This window comes from Struthio camelus, chromosome 3 (genome assembly GCF_040807025.1).
Source record: "Struthio camelus isolate bStrCam1 chromosome 3, bStrCam1.hap1, whole genome shotgun sequence".
Taxonomy (NCBI): Eukaryota; Metazoa; Chordata; class Aves; order Struthioniformes; family Struthionidae; genus Struthio; species Struthio camelus.
Genome location: NC_090944.1, coordinates 43,517,619 through 43,541,329, shown reverse-complemented (window position 1 = coordinate 43,541,329; position 23,711 = coordinate 43,517,619). Strand labels below are relative to the sequence as shown.

The 23,711-nt window shown below is 39.2% G+C and overlaps 1 protein-coding gene across 2 annotated transcripts in view; it reads right to left on the bottom strand.

Moving 5' to 3' along the window:
- Nucleotides 1-587: 587 nt before the first annotated feature.
- The window catches only part of SENP6 (SUMO specific peptidase 6), an 85,479-nt gene continuing 62,355 nt past the window's right edge, over nt 588-23,711 (bottom strand). For both annotated transcript variants that reach the window (XM_068937573.1, XM_068937572.1), the window contains 6 exons: nt 18,325-18,758; nt 15,070-15,173; nt 12,823-12,911; nt 6,619-6,687; nt 6,388-6,538; nt 588-3,189 (listed from right to left, as the gene is read on the bottom strand). In XM_068937573.1, the coding sequence (XP_068793674.1) occupies nt 2,980-3,189; nt 6,388-6,538; nt 6,619-6,687; nt 12,823-12,911; nt 15,070-15,173; nt 18,325-18,758 (1,057 nt within the window). In that variant the 3' untranslated portion in view covers nt 588-2,979. The remainder of the gene's footprint in view (nt 3,190-6,387; nt 6,539-6,618; nt 6,688-12,822; nt 12,912-15,069; nt 15,174-18,324; nt 18,759-23,711) is intronic.

Here is a 23,711-nt window from a genome sequence, read left to right as displayed (position 1 = left end):
TCAACGGGGAAGTTTTTCTATTAGAGCCTCTGTTCTTTGAACAGTGTGCTCGGTTTCTTAAACAAGAAAAATAGGAAAGTCGCAAGGGACTACTTAGATGTCTCTTCTGTTTTTGCAAGCCATCCTGCAAATGTGCACCACAAGAACATGCATTTTTTATGCTAAGTAATCTAAAACTTTTATAAGAATTCTTAACTGTTATTCTATCCAACATGAAAAACAATACAAACAGATACATCTAATTAGGTAGCCACCTGATACCTTACACTGCAAAACTGAGTCATGCTACTTTTAAAGTATTTGTAATCTCAAATCTTATAAAGAAATACACAACTTATGCTTTCTTCAGAACATATATTTTGTATTGTATTTATTAACTAAAAATATCCAGTCCCCGCTCCATTAACTTCTACTGAATAAAACTGACTGAGAACATTCACTAGTAAAACTCTTTTTTAGATAGCAAACCACATTATTGCACTGACCATTATGTTAAAAACAGCTCTTACACCTATTCCGCTCATTTAATAGTGAAGTCTGCACACCAAGTCAAAAAAGTTTTAAATAACTCATTCTTAATTCTGTGGTTTTTCTATTAACATCACATTTTATTAAAAAAATAAGTTTCCTATATCCAACATGTATATTAGCTTGCTGTATATGACTGAAGATCTCAAGACCTTTAACATTAAATGATAATAAATCAAACACTTTTTCTTCACAGCTTTGAAAAGGGGGAGGGAGGACCAAGGGGAGGACAGGAAAGAGGAAGGAAGAGGAGGAAGCACCAGGCCATTCCTAGCAAGAGAACCAAATAGTTCTACACCATCAAATTATGAACCTGCACCACAAACGTTAGAAAAAGGAAAACTGTTATGTCGATCAAATGTAGGTATACTCCATATAATTAGAACACCTCATTGGGGAAGGACTAGACTGAGAAGGAATACATTCTGTTTGCAATCGTCTCTGCATTCCCAAGAAATTTATTTCCCCTCCTTCTGTATGAGCCCTCATTGATTTACTTGCATTTGTATAAATACTACTATTCCAGTATGTCAGTTGCACTAAAACCAGAGACAAGACACTGCAGGGAAACAATCTGAAGCTATTTTATCACAAAATTTCCCCAACAATGGAAAGAACGATGGATAAATTTGATGGAGGAAACAACTCAGAGGTATGTGCATTACATATTTCATTTGTAATCCAACAGACTGCCCGCACATGTTTTCAACAAGAAACCTCTGTGTACGAGTCTTCCTTGACATGTATGTGTGGTGCTTATATTTTATCCACGGGGCCCAGGGTCTATGCAAGAAGAGAGAGATGAGGGAATGAATAGCTCCCCTAAATCCCATGGGTTATCTGTGCAAAAGAGTAGCAGCCCACAGTGTATTGCTCTGTGCAATCACTCCGCCTTGGTGAACCCACTTTTAAACAGAGGGTTTCACAGAGATAGTCACCTGTGCAGGAATGCCCTGGCAGTAATGTCACTAGCAGCCACGTTTTCAGGGTTTAGTGGGAATGAAAACCCAAAGTACTGGGTTAGATTTGATCTTGTGTGTAAAGACGGATCTTGGGAGGACAAGAGTTCAGCTAATGAATTCTCTGTGTCTTCTCTTTGGGAGAAGGGAATGACAAATTACATTCCCAGTAAAACTACCAGGAGAGAAAATAATATCTGCAAGGAGGGGACAGAAGGTCCCTCTCTTCCCCTGACAGATCTGTTTCTGGGAAGAGACAGTTTCCGGTTCCCTTCAAAGATATTTATATAAGACTGGATATATATATCCTTGCAAGAACCATTGCTTATTTTCCTCATTTAAATACCAAAGCCTTTTTAACAATGATAAAAAGCTTTGTTTGCACTATAAACAACAATGGAATTTTAGATTGTTTTAAAATCAAAATACACTGGAAACATCCAAACAAATCCCAAACATTAGTCTGATGCTACCTAGAGCCAAGAACAAACAAGCAAGCAATGAACACTGATATTTTGGTTTTTTGCATGGATATTACAAAAAATAGTAATCATACACTTTTTTTTTTTTTTTTTTAAAATGTTCATTACTTAGATAAAGCACATATGAATGTAACATTCAGGATTGTAACATAGAAAATGTAATGTGGGCAATCTGCTATTCCAAGTACACTTACCAAAATACAATTTTATAATGAAGAAAGTCTCAAAATACACCTGTACAACAATTGGGATCCACAAAATATGATTTAATAGTATCACTCAAGATCACTTCATTGAAACCACTTTCATAATACTGCTTGAATAGTAATCTCTGGTCAAAGAGCATTCTCCCCCTTTCCCTAGCCCGTCCCACTAAAGCAAGTGTGGAATTTTAATTGCAATGCGTATCTTTTAAAACCCCAAATCTGAAGCAGTCCTATTAACTATTCCACTGCCTACACTTAGATACTCTGAGGATGGGAATCATCCTCTGTGAGGCCTTGGTACATTGAGACACTTACCCATATTATTGTTTGTAGCGCAAGCAGAATAATCCTGTAAAGGGCAACTAAATAGGGTCAAAATATGAATTAATTATCTTACTACCAAATCATTCCCTATGTGTTACTTAAGCCTGTAACATTACAACTTTACTGAAAAAGAAAAAGTTAACCATTTTATCCTATAAATATTTTCTTTATTTGCTTTATGTTTAGAAGTTGCTATTTTAATTCTATTAACAGAAATACATAACAAAAGCTCCCTAACCAGTGGAAAAAAAAAAAAGTAATTACAAATGCTGAAAAAGTTGGCCTCATTAACATATGTACAGACTTGCTTACTTAATACACATCTTTGTGGGAATTAATTCATTTTATGACACACATTTATACAGGCGTTAAACATTCGCAAGTAACTCTGAGCAGAGAATATGCCAATTCTTTAGTCTGGGCAGACAAAATGTATATTGCAGTTTTGATTGTGGAGCTAACATGCAACAGATACAACATTCAGTCTGAGCTGCTGTTGGTAAGTTGTTCTGTTCCTTCCTGCAAAGATCTTTCTGTTGAATTTGGGTCCTTCTGTCCCTTCTTTTCTTTGTTCTGCTGTTCCTGCAGTTTCAGGATTATTTTTCTTATTTCTTCTCTTTTGGTTTTCATTCTCGGGCGCGGAAACCAGTCTGTTAAGTTCATTGGTAGCTCAAAACTCAGAATGGGATTCTGAAAAGAAAGTTCATTCGGATAGCAGAGTCAGGAGCTATAACTTGAACGAATGGAGAGAACTGCTGTAGCAGGAAAAAGTATACTCCTCCCTCTCGTTTAGTCAGCCTCAAATGAAATTTCTACCGCTTCCACAACTACAGGTGTCTTGTACGTGTTCAATTAAGGTCAAATAAATCTAGCTGCAGTATGTTATACAATACTTTTCGTCCAGGTCACAGTTCTGGTTACAAGAGTGCCCAAATAACCTACTCAGCTTGCTACATCTTTCAGACAAAGCATTTGGCTGCAGAAATATGTGACAGCAATTATTTGAAAAAGAAAGAAAATGGTTGTAACGGTATAGCAAATTTTTTTTTAAAGCTGACTAGCATCAAAAGCCAGAGCTGATGAGGAATCAGTGGTTATATATTCCTTCTAAATGCCTTTAGGACCACAGCTACCTATGAAATCCAGCCTTACATTTCACCTAAAAAGCCAAGCTGGAGAAAAGTCTCTGGACATCTCCAACCCTTTTTATACTTGCATTCCGTTTTCTTGCTAAAACTTACTCATCCAAAGAATTAGCAGAATGATTATTATGAAACATATTTATGGCGCTCCAAGTTTCCAGGACATCATACAGCAGTTTTGCCCCAACCAAATAACCAGTGTGTGAAATAGTGTTTTCTCTCAAAGAAATTCTATTTTATGTGCAGTTTGCATCACGAAGAGTGAATTACATTCATCCACTCAGCTAACACTAGCAACACTACTTGCTAAAAATTAGTTATGTTCTTTTCAGGAACGTGCCAATGCCTACCCATTGCACTAGCAACAACACATTCCACATCGAAACAGAACATCAAATAGATAACAGGGCAATAAAAAAAACTATGTTGAACAGACTTTGCTAATGAGGCTGCTTAATACTAGCAGTAGCAGACTTCAGAAAAACAGCCATAAAGATGCAGATAAACCACAGAGAGAAGCTGATCAGGTTCTCCGCACCTTCAGTTTTGAAATAGGCCAGACAAAGGAATAAGCACATTAATAAAAAACTCATTAGCGTAGTTACTGAAAATAGAAAGAAATTTCAAAAGAAATTTGGACATATCCTTAACGAGGGCTTTTTTTTTTTTTTGGTTCAGTTTGGGGAAAAAAGTGAAGAAATAGGTCAGAAGCCAGTTGCACATATATTCTGCTGCCTCCTGTCCTCACCCGCGGTCCCGGTACTCCAGTCCCTACCGTGTTACACACACGTACAACACATGGTTCACAGGAAGGAAGAGCTTCCTCCTTGCTCTGTACGTTCTTTCGTCCCGCAAGGACGTTATCTGTTCAACTACCAAAACCTCACTTTCTGGTATACGCTCTTTTATGACTGCCAGTCACGGTTCCCGTTTGCTAAGCCAACATTTCGGGCTGTGCCACCCCTACCCCGCAGGGCTCAGGCTTCACCCCCCTCTCCCCTGCGCATTCCCCCGCTCCCCCCACTACCCCCCCGCAAGGCAGCAGGTCGTGCCGCAGCGGCGCAGCGCCGTCTGCTGCCCGCCGCCGCCCGGCCCCACGGAGCACGGCTAACTCTGATCTTTTTACTTTATTTTCCAAAAAGCTGAAGGGAGAGGAGGGGGTGACACATTGGGCAGGTGGCTGAGTTGTCCCTGACAGGCTGAATGTGGCAATGCTGAACAGCCAGCGTGTTGAGGAAGGAGTGGAAAGCTACGTGCTGTGATAGCGGACGGGTGGGTTCCTAATTACTCTAGAGGCCTAGTCAAAGGAGTCCTGGTTCTAAGAAAATACACGTCAGGATTTTAATGCTTATTATTAAAAAAAGATATTTGAAACAAATCCTTGAAATAAAGTAAAAGATGTGCATGAAGTACTCACAAACATCAAATTCAACACAACTGCCACACTCCCCAATTCCATTTCTACAGCTGCTGAAAAACAGTTAATGAGATTTGTGCAATTTTTCAAATACATCTGCAACTGAAATTACTAGCGCAGTAAGTGCAAGATACTCAAGCACTGTGCAGCTACCACGCGTTTTATTTTTCTGCTAATGCTACTTCGGAGAACACCCTGTGATTTGAGAGTCGTCTCTGTTCCCTGGCTAACAGAACTTCTACATCCTGCAAGACCAGACAGGACGAGCGATTCAGCCTGTGATAATTCAGCAATTAATTTGCAAGAAGGAAAGGGCTAAACACTACAAAGACTATCAAGATTTGATTGCCCCATATACACCCCTATCTACAAAACTGAAAGCACTGAAAGACAGTTTAAGCTCTCACGGTGGGACTGAGCGGTGAGGCAGAAGCATATTACAGGCCTGAGCTCCGTTCCGCGTTAGTACACACTGCTGCAGCCCTGCTGCTATCACATGAAGTATGTGTAAAGCAAGGGTGGTGGAAGGGAGAAGAAATCACTAGTTTTCCCAGCAACGAGTATGTTACCAAAGCGTTTAGGACCAGTGCCCTAAAATGGCATGGACTGCAAATAGAGTTAATGTCCCCTACAGGCAACCTCTCACTTCATCTCTTCTCCTCCCAACCCAGACCTGAGGGTTCCTCCACTTGTAAAAGTGAATTATCAACTTTAACTTGAAGGCTAAGACGGTAATAAGAGTTTTACCATTTTCTTCAGTGGAATCAGGATTTGGCCTTATCTATAACGTGCAGTTACTGCACTAATGGATGATCCATCTTACACGTTTTAATGCAACTCAAAAAGTCTAAAACAGCTATGTCATACTATTGATTCTATTCAAAGTCACATTTCCTAAACAGAAGGGAGAAAAAGAACAAGATTTTTTTTTTTTTTTTTAAACCACATCTGTAGTTTAAATTTTTAATAAACACAAATATGAACTCTGTTTCTAACGGGATCATTTTTAAAAGGTATACACTATAAGACAGCAAAGGAAGACTAAGTATTTTCTCCTCAACATTTTATCAGAAAATTCCATGACTTCCAATTTCTGTCTTACGGTACATATGTGCAACTAAAAATGATAATTCATCTTTTTTTCCCCCCAGAAAGTATTTATTATTCTGTACGCTAGTGCATAAATTAAGTTGTAATATATATAAGTAGCAATAACACCTACAGTAAAGAGGTTTTTACCATTGTAATGATTTGATTAGCTCATATTTGATTGCTACAGGACACAAATAATAAAAAATACATAAAATACATTTAAAAAAAAAAACATACCTCAAAAAAGCTCTCCACATACTGCAATATGTACACTCCACAATCACTGAAGTTATTTTGTTGTGGCACTTTTGGGTTGGAACCTTTCATGACATCTTTGGAAAAGCTTCTTTTATTGCCTTTCCTGACTTCCCATTCCACTTCTAAATACCTATAGCGAAAGCGCATGAAATTTAAACCTTTTTTTTTTTCCTTGCATAATTTTGAAAAAGTTAGAGATATGAAACTTACTCTCTTAGTGTTTTCACAACGTTTGACCGTGAAGGGCCTCTCAGCGAGTCCATAAGCAAAATGCAAGGCCTATGAGAGAACACAATTTTTAAGTACACAATATTTTATAGTAGTTTGGAAAACGAAGTTACACAGCTAGCTATGAAATCAGTTGTGATGTGATCTTGAACAAAACTAGATCAATACTACACAGTTTTGCAAACACTACTAGAATCTCCTAACTGAGGTATTTAAATGCAAAGTTATCTTTGCACTAAACCATTCACTAGGTACAGAAAATGTGAAGATATTAAAAAATATATATATAGTAGTGTCAGATTGAAAGCACCCGTTACAGGTGAGATCTAGTTGCCTAAAAAGCCCTCAGCATCTAGAGCTATTTCAGATGCACGAGATATCTGGGTCACCTCCATGAGACTGGAAAGATACAGAACCTACAAATATCCTTCTGGAGGAGCAGCTGGAGGCCGGATGGGACATTGTACAGCACCTAAAAAGACACTAGGTGTGTATGCCTACAGAAGCGACCCCACCTAACGCACCTGAAAAGTGGTCTACTTTATAATTACCCACAAAGCCCACATGAACTCTGTTTGAAATACTTTAGAAAAATATAATGAATGTATAATAAAATAAATGTAACCATAACCAAACATTTCGCAGAAAGCCAAGTCTACGCGAACACTCACTCATACGCTGTAGTTCCTTACATCTATCCCTCAAAGTCAGAGCATGTCACATTTGCAGTAGCTGTGAACATAACATCCAATCATATCGGCTGCCTTATACGCAACAGCTGGATTTATACATCAGTGCCAATTCATACCAGAGTTCAGAATCTCAGTATCAGATGCAAGAACAATTTTGAGGGATAGATAGGATGCAGTTTATTTCTCACAGAGCTCTGCTTTCTATTTTCTAACAGTAATACACACATACATTCAGACAAAGATGTTCTTTATAGGAAGAATTTTGTAGTTCAGTCATGAGCCAGTCCCCTTCTAGAATAACTGAGATAACGTGGTTAAAGTTACTACCCTGAATTCCAACTACCACACGTCACAGGTCACCTTTCTCAGGTTCAAGTTTGATGGCTCTCTAGTTTGGGAAGTACGATTCTCTGGGGTGCAGAGGAAGCAGCCCTACAGCCTCCAGTGCTAAAAGAGAGATTACCACCTGTCAGAAGCAGCCTACGCTAAAGGATGGGAGGATCACAGAACAGTAGAGAGCAATGATAAAGTTAATCAAGTTAAAGTTAACCGGAGGGTCTCTGGCTATGATGCTAAAACCAAAGCATGCTAAATGGAAGTAACGTGACCTCTTAAAGGAAGGAAAACAATAGTACAGAAGAGGCAGGAGGTAAAACATAAGGAGATGAACTCTGGTTTGCAGAGGCACTTTCAGGAACGTCGACAGAAAGTGGGTGACTTAGTTGAGGAATCACTGTTACACGATGGGCCTCTGATGTCACCAGTACACTAAGGATGCCTGAGCTGAGAACGCAGGTGCAGCTTTGGGGCTCCGACTCTTGACCCAGATACAGCGACACCCAGTGACTTCTTCTGAGATATAAATAAGTAGATATCTACAGAACACTAAATCATCTTATAGTTTTCCACAGGTAAAGGACCTTGGAAGTCCTAGGGTAACAAGGACAGTATCATAAAGATGGAGACCTTTGACTGAAGATCTATGTTCTTCATGAAATCTGAAAGATTTTTTTTAAGGTCTTTGAATCTGTACCTACTGCACCTTGTGCTACCTGCAGAAGTCCACAAAGCTGGCTAGCATCAAAATGGACTCATCTTAGAATCCACTCAATCCTGTATTTTGTTCCATTCAAAAGAGCTAGTATTATTTGGGATCTCATACTCGGAAGGAGATATCCGCAGCTTACTGTGCAGAACTCAAGGGACAAACCTCAATGACAAAGCTTTCGTTCCCAAGCTGTCTACCAGAAACCAGTCTCTGAAACGAACTTGATTGCTTTTCTCTAAGTCAACCCAGTGACTAGGTATGATGTTAATAGTGCAAATGCTCCAGCTCTCCTAGCCATCTGTTACTTTTGTTTAAATTTCTGAATAGAGTGCGAGACAGGAAATAGGAATTCTGGAACAGACAACTTTCTCTGTTAGGGCTTCTAAAATTTCATGTGGACCCTGGAGTAAAGCCATTAAAAAGTCTCTAACACTCTGAGACCCTAGTCACTGGGCAAGGTGCAGGCAACCCACAGAACAGACCATGCAGAATTTCAGCCGCAACTATGTAATTGCTGAAACCAGCTGAGATGAGCTTAAGAAATCTATTAGTATCAGGAGAATAACCAAGTTAGACTTTACCCTCAGCAGCTCTGACACTGATGGCTCTGGGTGAACCAGAGCTCCAGCTGAAGAACCGAACTGTGTAACTTGAGATCCCTAAGAACAGCTACAGGAGCCAAAAGGTCTGAAAGTGGTCAAAAGAACAAAGAGTAGGGAACCAGAAATGGTTGCCCCTACTCTTCTCATTCATTCCCACAGCTTGGTTTAGAAATTTAACAGAGTACCAAAATGCATCATCTTACTAAACTGGAGTTGAGTTTAGAAAAATTTTTAGTATAGGGTTTGAAGAAGGCCCAGAGGTAAATATATTGATTTACTTGGTTTAAAAGACTGACAACATACTGTATTCCATCAGATTGCTGAAAATAAATTAAATTAATCATGCTCCACCTTACAGAACCACATTAGGTGTATGGAGAAGGGCAGAGCAAAATACCACGTGCAAGATCACAGAATCACAGAATCGTTTAGGTTGGATGGGACCGCTGGAGATCATCTAGGCCAACCTCCCTGCTCAGGCAGGGTCCTCTAGAGCATATTGCCCAGGATCACATCCAGCCGGGTTTTGAATATCTCCAGCGAAGGAGACTCCACTACCTCCCTGGGCAACCTGTTCCAATGCTCTGTCACCCTCACAGTCAAGAAGTCTTTTTCTCATGTTCAGATGGAACTTCCTGTGGTTCAGTTTCTGCCCATTGCCTCTTGTCCTGTTGCTGGGCACCACGGAGAAGAGGCTGGCCTCATCCTCTTGACACTCCCCCTTCAGATACTTGTACACGTTGATGAGATCCTCTCTCAGTCTTCTCTTCTCCAGGCTGAACAGGCCCAGCTCTCGCAGCCTTTCTTCCTAGGAGAGGTGCTCCAGCCCTCTAATCATCTTGGTAGCCCTCCGCTGGACTCTCTCCAGCAGTGCCATGTCTCTCCTGTGCTGGGGAGCCCAGAACTGGACACAGTACTCCAGGGGAGGCCTCCCCAGGGCTGAGGAGAGGGGCAGGATCACCTCCCTCCACCTGCTGGCAACAATCTGCCTCATGCACCCCAGGAGACCATTGGCCTTCTTGGCCACAAGGGCACACTGCTGCCTCATGCTTAACTTGTTGTCCACCAGCACTCCCAGGTCCTTCTCGGCAGAGCTACTTTCCAACAGGTCAACCCCCAGCCTGTACTGCTGAGTGGGGTTATTCCTCCCTAGGTGCAGGACCTTGCACTTGCCTTTGTTGAACTTCAGGAGGTTCCTCTCCGCCCACCTCTCCAGCCTGTCCAGGTCCCTCTGAAGGGCAGCACAGTCTTCTGGTGTGTCAGCCACTCCCCCCAGTTTAGTATCATCAGCAAACTTGCTGAGGGTGCACTCTGTGCCTTCCTCCAGGTCATCGATGAATATATTGAACAAGACTGGACCCAGGACTGACCCCTGGGGGACACCGCTAGCCACAGGCCTCCAACTTGACTCTGCGCCTTTCACCACAACCCTCTGAGCTCGGCCATCCAGCCAGTTCTCAAGCCACCTCACCGTCCACTCATCCAACCCACACTTCCTGAGCTTACCTAGGAGGATGTGATGGGAGACAGCGTCAAAAGCCTTGCTCAAGTCCAGGTAGACAACCTCCACTGCTCTCCCCTCATCTCCCAAGCCAGTCGTTCCAGCAGAGAAGGCTATCAGATTGGTCCAGCATGACTTCCCTTTGGTGAATCCATGCTGACTACTCCTGATCACCTTCTTGTCCTCCACACGCTTAGTGAGGACCTCCAGGAGGAGCTGCTCCATCACCTTTCCTGGGATGGAGGTGAGGCTGACAGGCCTGGAGTTCCCTGGCTCCTCCTTCTTGCCCTTTTGGAAGACTGGGGTGACACTGGCTTTCTTCCAGGCCTCAGGCACCTCTCCTGATCTCCAGGACCTTTCCAAGATGATGGAGAGTGGCCTAGCAATAACATCCGCCAGCTCCCTCAGCACTCGTGGGTGCATCCCATCGGGGCCCATGGACTTGTGGATGTCAAGTCTGGACAAAAGATCTCTAACCTGATCCTCCTCCACCAAGGGAGAGTCTTCCTTTCTCCAGCCTTCCTCTCTTGTCTCCAAGGTCTGGAATTCCTGAGGACTGGCCTTAGCAGTGAAGACGGAAGCAAAGAAGGCATTCAATAACTCTGCCTTCTCTCTATCCTTTGTCACCAGGGCACCTGCCCCATTCAGCAGCGGGCCCACATTTTCCCTAGTCTTCCTTTTGCTATTGATGTATTTGAAGAAGCCCTTCTTGTTGTCCTGGACATCCCTTGCCAGATTTAATTCCAACTGGGCCCTAGCCTTCCTTGTCGCATCCCTGCACACTCTGACAACGTCCCTGTATTCCTCCCAAGTGGCCTGTCCCCTTTTCCACATTCTGTGGACTTCCTTCTTCTGCTGGAGTTTTGCCAGGAGTTCCTTGTTCATCCATGCAGGTCTCCTGCCCGCTTTGCTGGACTAAGATACCACGAAAGCTAAAAGTTCTCTGCTCTCAAGTGACAGAGCAAGCGTACAGTGACTATCACAACGCATATAGTCCATCTATGATACAGTATTTGCTTCATGTTCTCCACGGTGTTACTTTATATTTGGAAGAACTCTTTAGGAAGCAAACCACATTGCTTCTCCTAGGTAAAACCCTACCCATGGAGGAAGAAAAATACTCTCCTATGCCAAAATTAAACTGCATCAAACAATTTTGAACTATGTGCAATCCCACTGAAGTCGATACGAATGTTTCATTCTAATATTTAAATATCGGGTTCATTTTCATGAGTTTTGACTTTTCTGTGGGTTTTTCACCATTTATAAAGGGAGAGATTACACTTCAAAATAAAACATGATTGTCAAATCACTAAGCTGACAGAGAAATTAAAGGACAGGTTTTTTAAAAATAAACAAAGCAGTTTCAGCTATATCAGCTAAGTTTCAAGTTAATTATGTCCCTTTAAGAAAATAACACTTTCAAAACTTCATTATTTTATGACTGCCAACTAGTTAATAGAGACATTAAACATCTGCACGTATCTATGCATAGGTTTGTTTGTACTTCTAAATTAGTCTACATCTGTGCAATTTTTGAGGTCTAGCCATATAATCACATTAATATTGTCAGGTTTTACTTGTTACTTTTGATATTCTAACTTCTGATTATTTTAACTTCTGATAAAAGAAAGATATTATTTATATAAGCAATGTAGGAAAGTATTATGTATAGGTAATCCATGAGCAGCATGGGACAACTTAATTTAAGAAGTTCATAGCACCACAAAATATTATTTAAAATCATAACACAGATGGGATTTTGCCTCTGTATGCAAATATATTATGCACAAGAAATACACATTTCACAGCATGCACAACTCTATCATTTTATCCTTCACCATAATAATATATTGTAAAAGCCATTACCCTTCTAGTAAGCAATATATTCACAAAGAAGAAAATATTAGAATGGATAAACAAATACAAGTGTGAAAAAATAAATTATTAATTAAAGTAAATTTTGAATTTAAAGAAGTTACTCTGCTTTTATAATATCTAGGGATATATTTAAACAGTCGTCTGCACGTTCCTGTTGTAGGAAACTAACAGCAAGATGCCAAAGAACAGCTTTATTTGAAGAAGCTATCTTCAGTACTTGAGGCAGCACACAGGCTTAACAGAAATCAAACAAAACTATCATTTTGCTCGTAGCTTTATTCACTAAATTCTCTGTTCACTGAAGTCGATTATATCACCCAGTATAGAAGCATCCTTCAAATACTAGTGACATACCGGATAAAACATATTTAGAATGAAGTATGACCATTTCACATAATTACTGCCTTTCTAATTTCATTAACTGCTAAGTTTGAAGTCTATTTTCATTTTTGTAGTACTTACTGCTTGCAGATAGTAGGCTTCAGGTGCCATTGCCCCATTTCTGAATTACAGTTATCATCTGCAAGGCCACCATCATCGCTGCTGTCTTCCTACGAAAGCAACATTTTTACAGGTATTGATAAGCTAATATTGCTTTTCAAATGCAAAAGAAATTACTGCCATACTTACCGTTTTCACTCAAGACAAATAACATCAAATTTAATAAAGCAGTGCTAGCTGTCATCTAAATCCACTCACTGTTTGTAAAGTTTGCATTACCAACTTTCAGTCTCACACTGTTTCTCAAATCCATGCTAGAAAGACACAATGGGAACTGTGCTATTAACCACTGAAAACAGAAAAAAATCCTACAACTGCCATTTTCAAAGTACTGCTATCCCAAATATGTGCATCTCCAATGCCGCTTTTAATCCAAATTTTAAATATTTGTCCTTGTTAATGATTACTAGAAACTTGTTCGGTGGTTTCACGTATGCTGATCTTCTCGAAGCACAGAGAGAAAAACGCGCAATGAACTCCGAAGTACTTGGCCCTTGCTCCAGAATCAGACCAGAAGTTGTCCCAACTTGGTTTCTCTGAGCAAGGGAAATCAAAAGGCAATCTGACATGATGCTACACAGACTGACATGCCACAAGCCTGGGAATACTCTTTAACCTTTTGATTCAATATTGACTGCTATGCAGGACATGGAAGTTTCATAAACACAAAGTTCTTGCATTTAAAAGCACTCCAGTGATCCGTACATTTTCTTACCTTTAAAAGAGCACTACTAAGTTCACTACTAATACCACAAACTATTGTGTTGCAGGGAGAGATGCTTTCCAAAACCAACAGCAGACCCCACATCAACACGATTCGTAAAGTTTTGGTGATAACAGGTACACTTCATTAACATGCAGGGTACTATGACTGAAATCGTCATGTTATGCTATCAAGATTTTATTGTATTAGAAATCGCTGCTTTGCTCCTAATATTCCTGTTTCTATTGCAGCCTCAACTTCATTTTCGGCAGATGTGAAAGTGTATTCAGCCTGTCATGGTCTACCATTTGTATACTCAATTTGCGCGCTGTAGAAGATATCAGTGACAGCTTCAAATTGAGCTGAATTATAAGCTGCACTGCAACCAAGGCAGTCAGCATCTTTTCCTCCTCTCAAGGAGTATGTGCTGACCACGTGCTTTCTTCACTGCCTTCATGCCACACGCTCCAGCTTGGAAACACCCTACTTACCATTCGCCATCTCCAGGGTACTCTACGAACTGCTACAAAATAGGGAAGAATCAAAGAACTTTGTCACGTAACATGACAGGAGAGGTGGGCTGAGTTGGTATGAAAGCACAGCTGGGTTTCAACATAAATTGAAGGGTTTGTGTGTACGCACACACATACATACAATTTGGAAGTCATTACAAATAGGTGCAGACTTCGGAAAAATAATTGTTTGTCCTGGACTCAAAAGTGAAAAATAAGTAGTTCCTAGACTGTATATCTGACGGCCTCTGATTCTCTATTTCAGACAACTTGGAGTATTTCATACACCTGGAACAGGAAGGCCCATTAAGAAGAGTAACTGTTGAACTTCTAACTTGCTCACACTCAGCTTACATTGTAGAGGCAACAGAGTGAGGGAATAACACCCTCATACCCAAGTAGTGAGTCAATAAAGGACGCTTTACTGATCAGGGATCTTCCACATCTCAAAAATCTAAACTTCTTCCAATCTCCCATTTGAATAAGAACACTACTTGATTATAAATCCACGTTGTTTAAATCTATTTAGAAAATCATCAACAAACGAGAACAGTAAAGTAGCACCTACTTATAAATGTGTCTGTTTATATCCAAGAAACGGAGCTGAAGGAAGATAAATCTGTTCTTGGGTTTGTTGGGTAGACATGGGGAAGTGGGGGGAGATGAGACACAAAGTTGTTGACTTTTTTTTTTTTTTTGAGTTTTGCTAAAATCATTGTATAATATTATCACTATGTGAAAGAGTCAAAATTAAATGCAAGATCAGTACAGGAGTTCCCTGCTAAATAGTTCAATGAAAGAACGTACAATCCTCTCCTGTCAGCTAAACTGCAAATTTTTCTAAGTAGCCAGCACTCTGGATCTCACGCTGCTAAAGGTAAACTAGCTTTATGCAACGCATACTTGCTATCTATACACAGCTTTTAAACTGTCTACTCAGAACATAAAATAACAGTTTCCATTTCCCAAATAAAATTTGTAATTTTTTTTTACCTGGTTATCTTGGTCTTCAGAAAAATCTATAAGCTCATCTTCATTTAGTTTACTGCCATCAGCTGAATCTTCACTATAGTTTAGTCTGATTTTGTGCAAGCCATCTGCATCAATCACACACAGTACCATATTTAAACATCAAATACTATACCATCATTGAAGACCAAATTAATTTTTAATACCTCAGATTTGCTAAGGGTTGTTCACAATAACTGTGATACAGCCAACAAGCAATATTTGATTCATGCATGTAAGCCTAAAGTGAAAAGTTTCTAAGTAACACAGCACAAACTGTTCTTTTCTCTGAGAAAAGCTTAATAATAAATAAATAAATAAATGAAAAATATATTTAAAAAAAGACTAAAACTCACCATGAAGTTACCACTGCAGTTCCGTAAGGACTTTACAACAAACTGGTACTGCTACCAAAAGAGGCAGTCCCATCCTGTCCCTAATTTAACTGCTTATTCCCATCCTTAAGCAGTTCCAGTTCCTTCCCTGTGCCATCAAATGCACCCACACACACTGAACCAGACTGAGGAAGTCAGCCAAAAGCTTAATATTTAACTTGAACCAGTTCTTTGATCAGATTCGCTCTGAAGTTACAAAGACTTGTGCTGGTAAAAGGAAAGGGAACGTGCTGCTAGGGAGGGTAGAAAGCAGGATAAGCTCTTTTGGGAGCAGCAGCTTAGAAATGTTTGTGAAACTACAGTGTTTGCTACTTTATAAAAAAAAAAAAAAAAAGAGCATGTGTAAGTTTATGCCACTAGCAGAATTCTGCTTTGTAAATTCTTTCCTTACCCCTTTACATATTTAGTCTCATGGGAAACAGCATCAAATGAAAAAACAACAATGTTACAGCTATACCTGTGAAGGAAGCAGATACAGACAGCTACAGGCTCACTGCTCTTACTATAACACTATACAAGACTTCAGAACAGATTTTGAAAGAAAAAATACTGAGCCGTGTGGAAATAAATGAGAACTGAATAACTCATTTCAGCAAACCCTGGTATTTTTATAAAAAGAACCTGATATTTTTATAAGAAAACTTATCCTAGAAGAGGGAGGTATCCAAACCATCACAAAAATAAAAAGTACTGGTCATTGCAGGAACTATTAGATATTAAAGAAAACCAAGATTTCAACAAGAACAGTAAATGGGGCAATGAACTAGCTAGAGTGAAAAATTGAAGAGCTGCTTTCAAAATTGAAGAAATAGTTTGGAAAGAGGTTATTTGTTGAGACCCATAGGGACAAACCTGGGAATCTTACTCAGTATTTTTAACAAGACTGCAGCACAAGAAGTAGGCCATGTACTAATGCAGCTTATTAATGATAACAATCCTGGAAGATGAAAATTGGCACTAAGAAGAAAAATTGGCACTAAGAAGAATCACCGTATCATACAAGAACTTAATGACTTTTCAGCACTGAGCAGTAAAAATGTGATTAGTTAACTAATAATAAAGTACCTTGGATGATCTCTTCAATGTTATTTAGGTATCCATTGGCACTGATTTACAAGTGAGACATCCGAACGTGGCCTGAGATCAAAACATCTATGTTTCGGTTCTCATGTGCAGGAGATGTCTAGGGTCTCATAATATTAAGCAGAAACCATAGGCAGAGGGGAGAGCTACTCAACAAACAGCTATGATGTGACTACTTTAGCGTGAGCCGAGGAGCTCTCTAAGCTTCACTAATGTTGTTGAAGAGATGCACCTGCTGCCTTTTGAAACATCCCAAGATATCCAGCACATACGCATGGGTTTGGCAGAGGTGAGAGTTAAGATTCATGACCTTCTGGAGAAAGAACTGAAGAATGGGCAGGATATCCAAGGGCTATCCCCATCGTCCATTTGACAGGAATAAGAATTTAGCCATCTAGCATACCTAAATCTGGATGTGTAAATGTATGTTACGTGACAATCTCAAATTGAGTCTCATTCTTACTTGTCCGTGAAATGGGACTGTGACGAGTAAGAACACCTGCATTAACCAAAGAGCACCTGCAATGCCTGAGCAACAGTCCAAGGGTTTCAGTGACAGAATGACCATCAACCACTAATAAAATGCAGCCATAAAAAAGTAATTCAAGCAAAAAGTATTTCATAAAAAACGTTCCCACTAATCACAGAGAAGTAAGGGCACTGATGAGACCTTACTACATTACATAAAGAGTAACAATCACATCTAAGTTGAGGAAAAAAAAAATCAATTCAGACAAAAGTAAATTAGAAGGGGGGAAAAAAGTACCTGGAGAACAGACAATGCTGTCAGAAAAACAAGCTCAGTATATATTAGCCAAGAAAAAATTTAGCTTAGAAAGTAGGAAGTGGTTTACGGCCACAAAGACGTTAAAATCGTAATGGCCTGCAGTATACAGATTAGACCATATGGTTGATGATCTTTTCAGACTTTTTACTATGAAACTATGCAATTATTTACGATGTGTAAAGCAAATTAAGTCAGTAGGAATGCTCAGTGCCTGAAGTAAAAGTTCTTGCATCACCATCAACAATTTACGGAAATCCAAACATTGCAGGGAGCAGACAGAACACGAGCGTCTTTTCCTTCACTTCTTTTAAATTAAAAGTCTGTCAAGCTCCTTCGCTCACTTTTGTACACGTGCTGTTCCAGATCAGTGCAACTACTGATATAAACCTCTACAGAAGAGATGGCTACTACTTCACGGAGAAAACTTATCCAAATGTAACACAGTGGTCATACAAGAGATTTAAAAAAAAAAAAAAAATTTTTTTTCCCCTCAGTCTTTTCATAAACCTTCCGTAAGCACACTAGGAAGTTAATTGTACTGAAATAAAACCTCAAATGCTACAAACCACTGCAATTAAGTGGCTCACATAATACGAGTTCAGTTCTCCCATACGCATACATTATGAGCATCCATGGTCAAAAGATCATCCGCTGCTGTTCTTTCCTTAACCTTTCCAGTCTCAAGTGGTACAAGGTAAGTAAAAGTTACAAAATGATTTAGGATGAAAAAAGGCTGTGTGACTAAGGAATTTATCTGATTTGGGAAAACAATGTTTTATCTCCAGTTTTATGTCATGACAGATGTGTCAACAGTCAAAGACATTCTATACGCAATGCTGGATTAGTAGTATCATGCTCTTGAGCCACACACTACTTAATTTTCAAAGTATGGAGTTTATGCAATTGAAAAGCAAGCAAGAGATGAGAAATTTCCAAATTTTTCATTAAAATACATGTGTTTTTACAATTACTTACCAATAGATTGGCCAGCAGTTGTGAATTCACCCTGTATACCATTTTCATCTGGAGGCCTATGGTCAAGTTTATGGCATGCTGACTGCACAGTGTTAGGTTCTTCCACATCACTGTCTATTTGATTTAGTTTTTTGAAACCACTTCTTCCCCTACAGGGACTTCTTCTACAACACGAAGACTCACTGTCCTCTGTTTCAGTGTTCGGGTCAATTAAAGCTGTATTATACTTTTTGGTCAAGGTCTTCTTTGTTGTGGATTTGGAAGGCGAGTTTTGTACGTCTAACTCATTTGGCAAAGGAGATGGAGTGTTGCTCTCTCCATCCGAAGAAGAAGATTTTATCTGTGTTGTAGCATTTTCATGATAGTGAGGATTTGGTTCGTATTTAGGTTTTTCTAAACCAGGAAAACAAATGACAGCCAAAAACCAGTGGGCACTGCAAAGGAAAAAATATATTAATAAAGTAACTAACAATGGCATTAATACTCACTGTCGAAAAAACAAAACAAAAAAGCAAATAAAAAAAACCCAGACACACATAAACAAACCCTCTCCCCCCATAGTTATCAAAGATAAACTGTGATAGCTGTTTGCTTTTCACTTTTCAATTAACTGCATCATATTACAGATGTTGTCTAAATACTCAGTTCAATTTGCTCACAGTTTGCTTGTTGAATTAAGCATTCTTTTGGAAAATATTCTTTATTACTGCACAAAATGGATTGACGCTTTCATGTTTTATGGCTGTATAAAGTTTTCTGGAAGTTCATCACTAGAAACATGAGTAGTCAGATCTAACAATACAGCTGTATATGATACTTTAAATTTTTAAAGCAGTTTAGTTACTAGCGAAGAAGAAAGGGGGAGGGAAGACTGCTATCACCACCTGTGACAGATAAGAGGTGACGGCTAATGCTATCACCACCACTGTTGCCATGCTTGCTTTTAAGAGAACTACAAGGAAAGAGAAGTGACATTCTAACCCTTTCAAGGTCAAAAATAGCAGAGCATCCCCCAACTCAAGCAGGCAGGAAAGAAACTCTGCCCCAATTTTTTCCCATCTTCTTGCCACTACAGACTTCACTGACTGACTCTCCAATCAATCAGAAATGGAGCAGCAGCAAATTCTGGGACTGAGACATTGCGCGAGGATATAGAGCTGACCTGATTTAGAGATTATCTGAGGTTCTGTGATTTACCGTAGCAAATAGCAAAAAAAGTCTAGCTGTGTATTGTGCAAATGAAGCCACAGTTTAACGCATTTTAGAAAAAAATAAAAAGCAGTAGCTAAAAATACGAGGCATCTAACAGCCATTAAAAAAAAAGCAATTAGATGATTAAGAAGCCTAAAGTCCAACAAAAGTCAGTGACTGTTAAGATAAGAGGCCTTTGAAAACAATACGTGGAGTATGACAGCATTTTGTCTTGAATGATTCACCATGCCTACTAAGTGAATACATTAAGTATTGCCAAACTCTGGAATTTGGGTTATGAGGTATCCTACTAACATTTGCTTTATTACCAGTTATGTAAATAGACTAGCAAATTAACCAGTGTCTGAAAGGAAAACAGCTTCTTTTAAACATTACAAACTATCTCCATCGGAGACGTGAATAAAAAGAACTGTATTCCCACAGGACAGTGGTGGGGTCATGGTCAAATTAGCTGTTTGGTTTTAAAAGTAATTACCCTAGGCTAGTCCTGTCCACCTTCCATAACTGCAGTGTGACAACTTTCTAGCTGTTGAGCCCAAGTTCCCTTAACTAGTGCTTATGGGAGACTCTGAAAAGGCTTGTCTGGAAGTAGATATTAAAGTCCAGCAACTCCAAAACAATCATTGCTAGAACAGATTCCAGAACAAATAGCTGGCCCCTAAAAGAAAGAAAATATCATTCGAGATAGCTACAGGAGAAGTGTTATCAGGTATATTGACAACATAAAAGAACCATTAGCGTTTCTATAACCTAAGAAAAGCTCTCAAATTTTCTCAAATCCTGGAACACCTTGCTTCATGAACTACTTAACTCAAGATGGAAAGAAGCAAAAGAAATACTGAGACCGGTTCTCAGCTGCAGACTAACTTGTCAGTTGTCTGAGACCTTTTGTAAACAGATGCACATCTTCCACTGGAAGCCAAGAAACTCTTCCACACCTTTGATCAGACAATCTAACCAAACAGAGAAAGTTTTGCTCAATAGCATCTGCCTGGACTAAATAGCAGGGGATGGAGCATCAAATTGGGTTGCAAATTCCTGAAAAATATCTACAGTGCTCAATGTATCAAGTAGCAAATACTGGGAGAGTCTAGACAACTGTCCTAATCAGAGCATACTCGCTATCAAGGCTGTATGTTGAGTTCTACAACCAACATATCAAAACAAGAAATAAATTGGTACAAGAGAGCGATGAAAGTCTTATTAAACTATCTTAGGTTGCACATACAGAAGTCCAGGCAAAAATATGTTGAAAAATTCTGAAAATCAGGTTCTCAAAAAAAAAAAAAATCAAATCAAAACAAACAAAAAACCCAAACAAAACCCACAGCCTGGCACATATTTTGCCTTCTACACGTTGTAGGCATTAACTGGCTCTCCACCTCCACCCTTGATTCTGTGCTCCTTGCATATCCACTAATTTCTTGAAGTTACAAAGCAATACCCCAATTACAAAAAACTAGATAGCTAAGCACAAAATACATGGAATTTATTTTCTACTGAATGCTTCATACACAGTATCTCCTATCTTGTCAGTATAAAGTGCTATAATCCTCACTTTGCAAGTAAGAAACAGAAGCACAGGAAAATTACATGACACGAAAGAAGTCACACAAGGGAGTTTCTGAAAAATCTGCAGCTGAGCACAGATGCAAAGTCCCAGCACACGGCCTTTATCATAAGACGTGCATTTCTGAAAGACTCGTTGCAGATTAAGGAGACAATTAACATAAATTTCCAGTGAAATCAACATCATAAATATATTTAAAATGTTTTATGTGGCACAAAACTAAGGTTTCACAGACAGACTCCAGGAGCCACAAATTTCGTAACACATGACATACACAGCTACTGAATACTACTTGAGGTTGTAACATATACAAATAGGGTCTATACTGTATTTGTTAACCACATCAGAAATTATGTAGGTTAGTATTTTACCATTAAAACTACTGAAACCTGGAAGAAACAAAAATCATCACTGATATTTACTGCCTCTTTTGTCAACAGTATATTTTGTTTCAAAAACAAAACTAAAGACTTCTGGTTCCATAGCACAGAAGCAGTACTGTAGTCAAGGTAAGTAAGGGAAAATAAAATATCCTATTTTATCCTAATAAAATAGGACAAGACAATACAAAGACTGGAGTTACATAACAAATTAAGAGATAGTTGCAATAAAGTAACCAGTAAAACCCTCTTTTAGATTAAAAAAAGCCAAGTTAGGAAGACTCCAGTTCTCTGCTCTTGACCAGATTTGAAGCACCATAAGAAACATGGGGAAAAAAAAAAATACAGTCAGCAAAACCTGCTGTTTCATTTCATGGCAGCGTAAGAAGGGAGTACACACGTAGCAAGTGAAGAGCTCTGTTACTAGGACAGAAGCCGAGAAGCCTTCATCCTTGCAGTTTTTCTTTTTTCTTTTTTTTTTTTTTTTTGTCTTCTCCCATCTCCACGAATAGCTCCCCAACCACCTCTCTGTCCTGCTACGCCCATTACCCTATCATGACAGGTGTATTTCATTGCTGAGTCACCGATCTGTTCCTAAATCATTTAACGTCTTTTTGCTTCCCAAAACTGAGTGCTGGGTTTTGAGGGATGGGGAAGGAAAGTGCTTGAGGGGAGACAGAATACCAAGCTGCACCCAAGAAAAATAGGAGATGCCAGTGATAACAGCAATAAGATTTAAGCTCTCCTTTAAACTTTCTTTGTCAAGAGGCTGGTCAAATAAAACCCTCAATTGCATCTTTGGACACTTGTTTTTTTTCTGCTCTGCAATACTCTTATAGTACATTTGTATTAGCACTTCATTTTGAATCGAGAGACACCACTTCTGAAGCAAATCTGATTGTCACCACCTACCAAGCTTCAGTTCACAGCGCAGGACAGCTCCAAAAAGTGAGAATGAAATCACTTCCAGGTGAAACTAAATCAAAAGCTGTAGTCCAAGGGCACACCTACTGCACTCCAACCAGTACTGGATGGAGGTAGCGGTTATACCTGCGTATGACACTATATATAGTCTTATACCATAAGACCAAGCTAATCCAAACTAAAATCTCCAACATACACATAGTGCAACATAACGTCTTCAGAACAAACTGTTTTGGTCTACAAATTCAGTCCTATTGAGCTGCACTCTACTACGTAAGTTAACACAGCTTTAGTTCCTTAACAGTAGCTTTCATCTTGTTGTTCAGTTATTAAGTTACTAGCAGCATAACTAACTCTTGTAAAATCACAGAACTATTTCTTTTCACTTTCAGATGACTTCTGCTAAGTCACTGATCATGGTGCAAATCCCAGACAGTTTCTCATTTGTCCTATGTATAATAGAAATTACTAGGAATTAGGGACTGGAAGTGCAAATGACATAGGAGAAGGTGGGAAGGGAAGTATAACAAGCTCAAATGTAATTAAAAGCTAAATGGCAGACACCTCAGAGTTCTTGTACTTAAAGCTTTGTGGGGAGGAACGGCAAGGATTAAATCTGCAGTGGATGGGAAGAATATCATACGCTTGAGTCATTTTCATCATCTAAGCATTGTCAGTCTTCCCACGGCTGTACAGAGGGCATGCTATCTCAAAATCTAAAGTTAGTGCTTGTGTACAGCTTAAGAGATTTACTTAAGACTTTATAACAAAGATAGATCTACGGCCAGTCACCTAGACCGTAAATGCCTCTCTGCAGCCAGCCTCAGAATTCAGCCGGGCGACGGAGAAAGACGGCTCAAATTTTCCTTCCATTGCACAATGGCACAGCATCTAGATAAGTATCTCCGATTAACTTTTAACAATAATAAATTGTTCTTTAAATTTTCAAAAGATCAGTCAGTTATACTTGTGATAAATCAGTTAAAATTTTTGTATCTGTCTGTCCTTAGCTTTTTTTTTTTGGTTTGTTTGTTTTTTTGTTTTGTTTTGTTTTTTAATGTTTCCATCATTTATGTTTAAATGCAGTGGTTTCAATTACCTAAAAATACTCACTGAAGGACTGCTAAGATTCATTTTATGAAAGGAAGCAGAAGTCTATTACTGCTAATTCGCTCTGCCCTTAAGGAAAGCAAATACTGTTAACAATCCTTATTCACTGTTAGGATGCAAACTGTCTGCTTTCTTACCCAGAAAAATATCGGGATATAAGGCTACAAAGGAAAGAATAAAATTCCAGCATA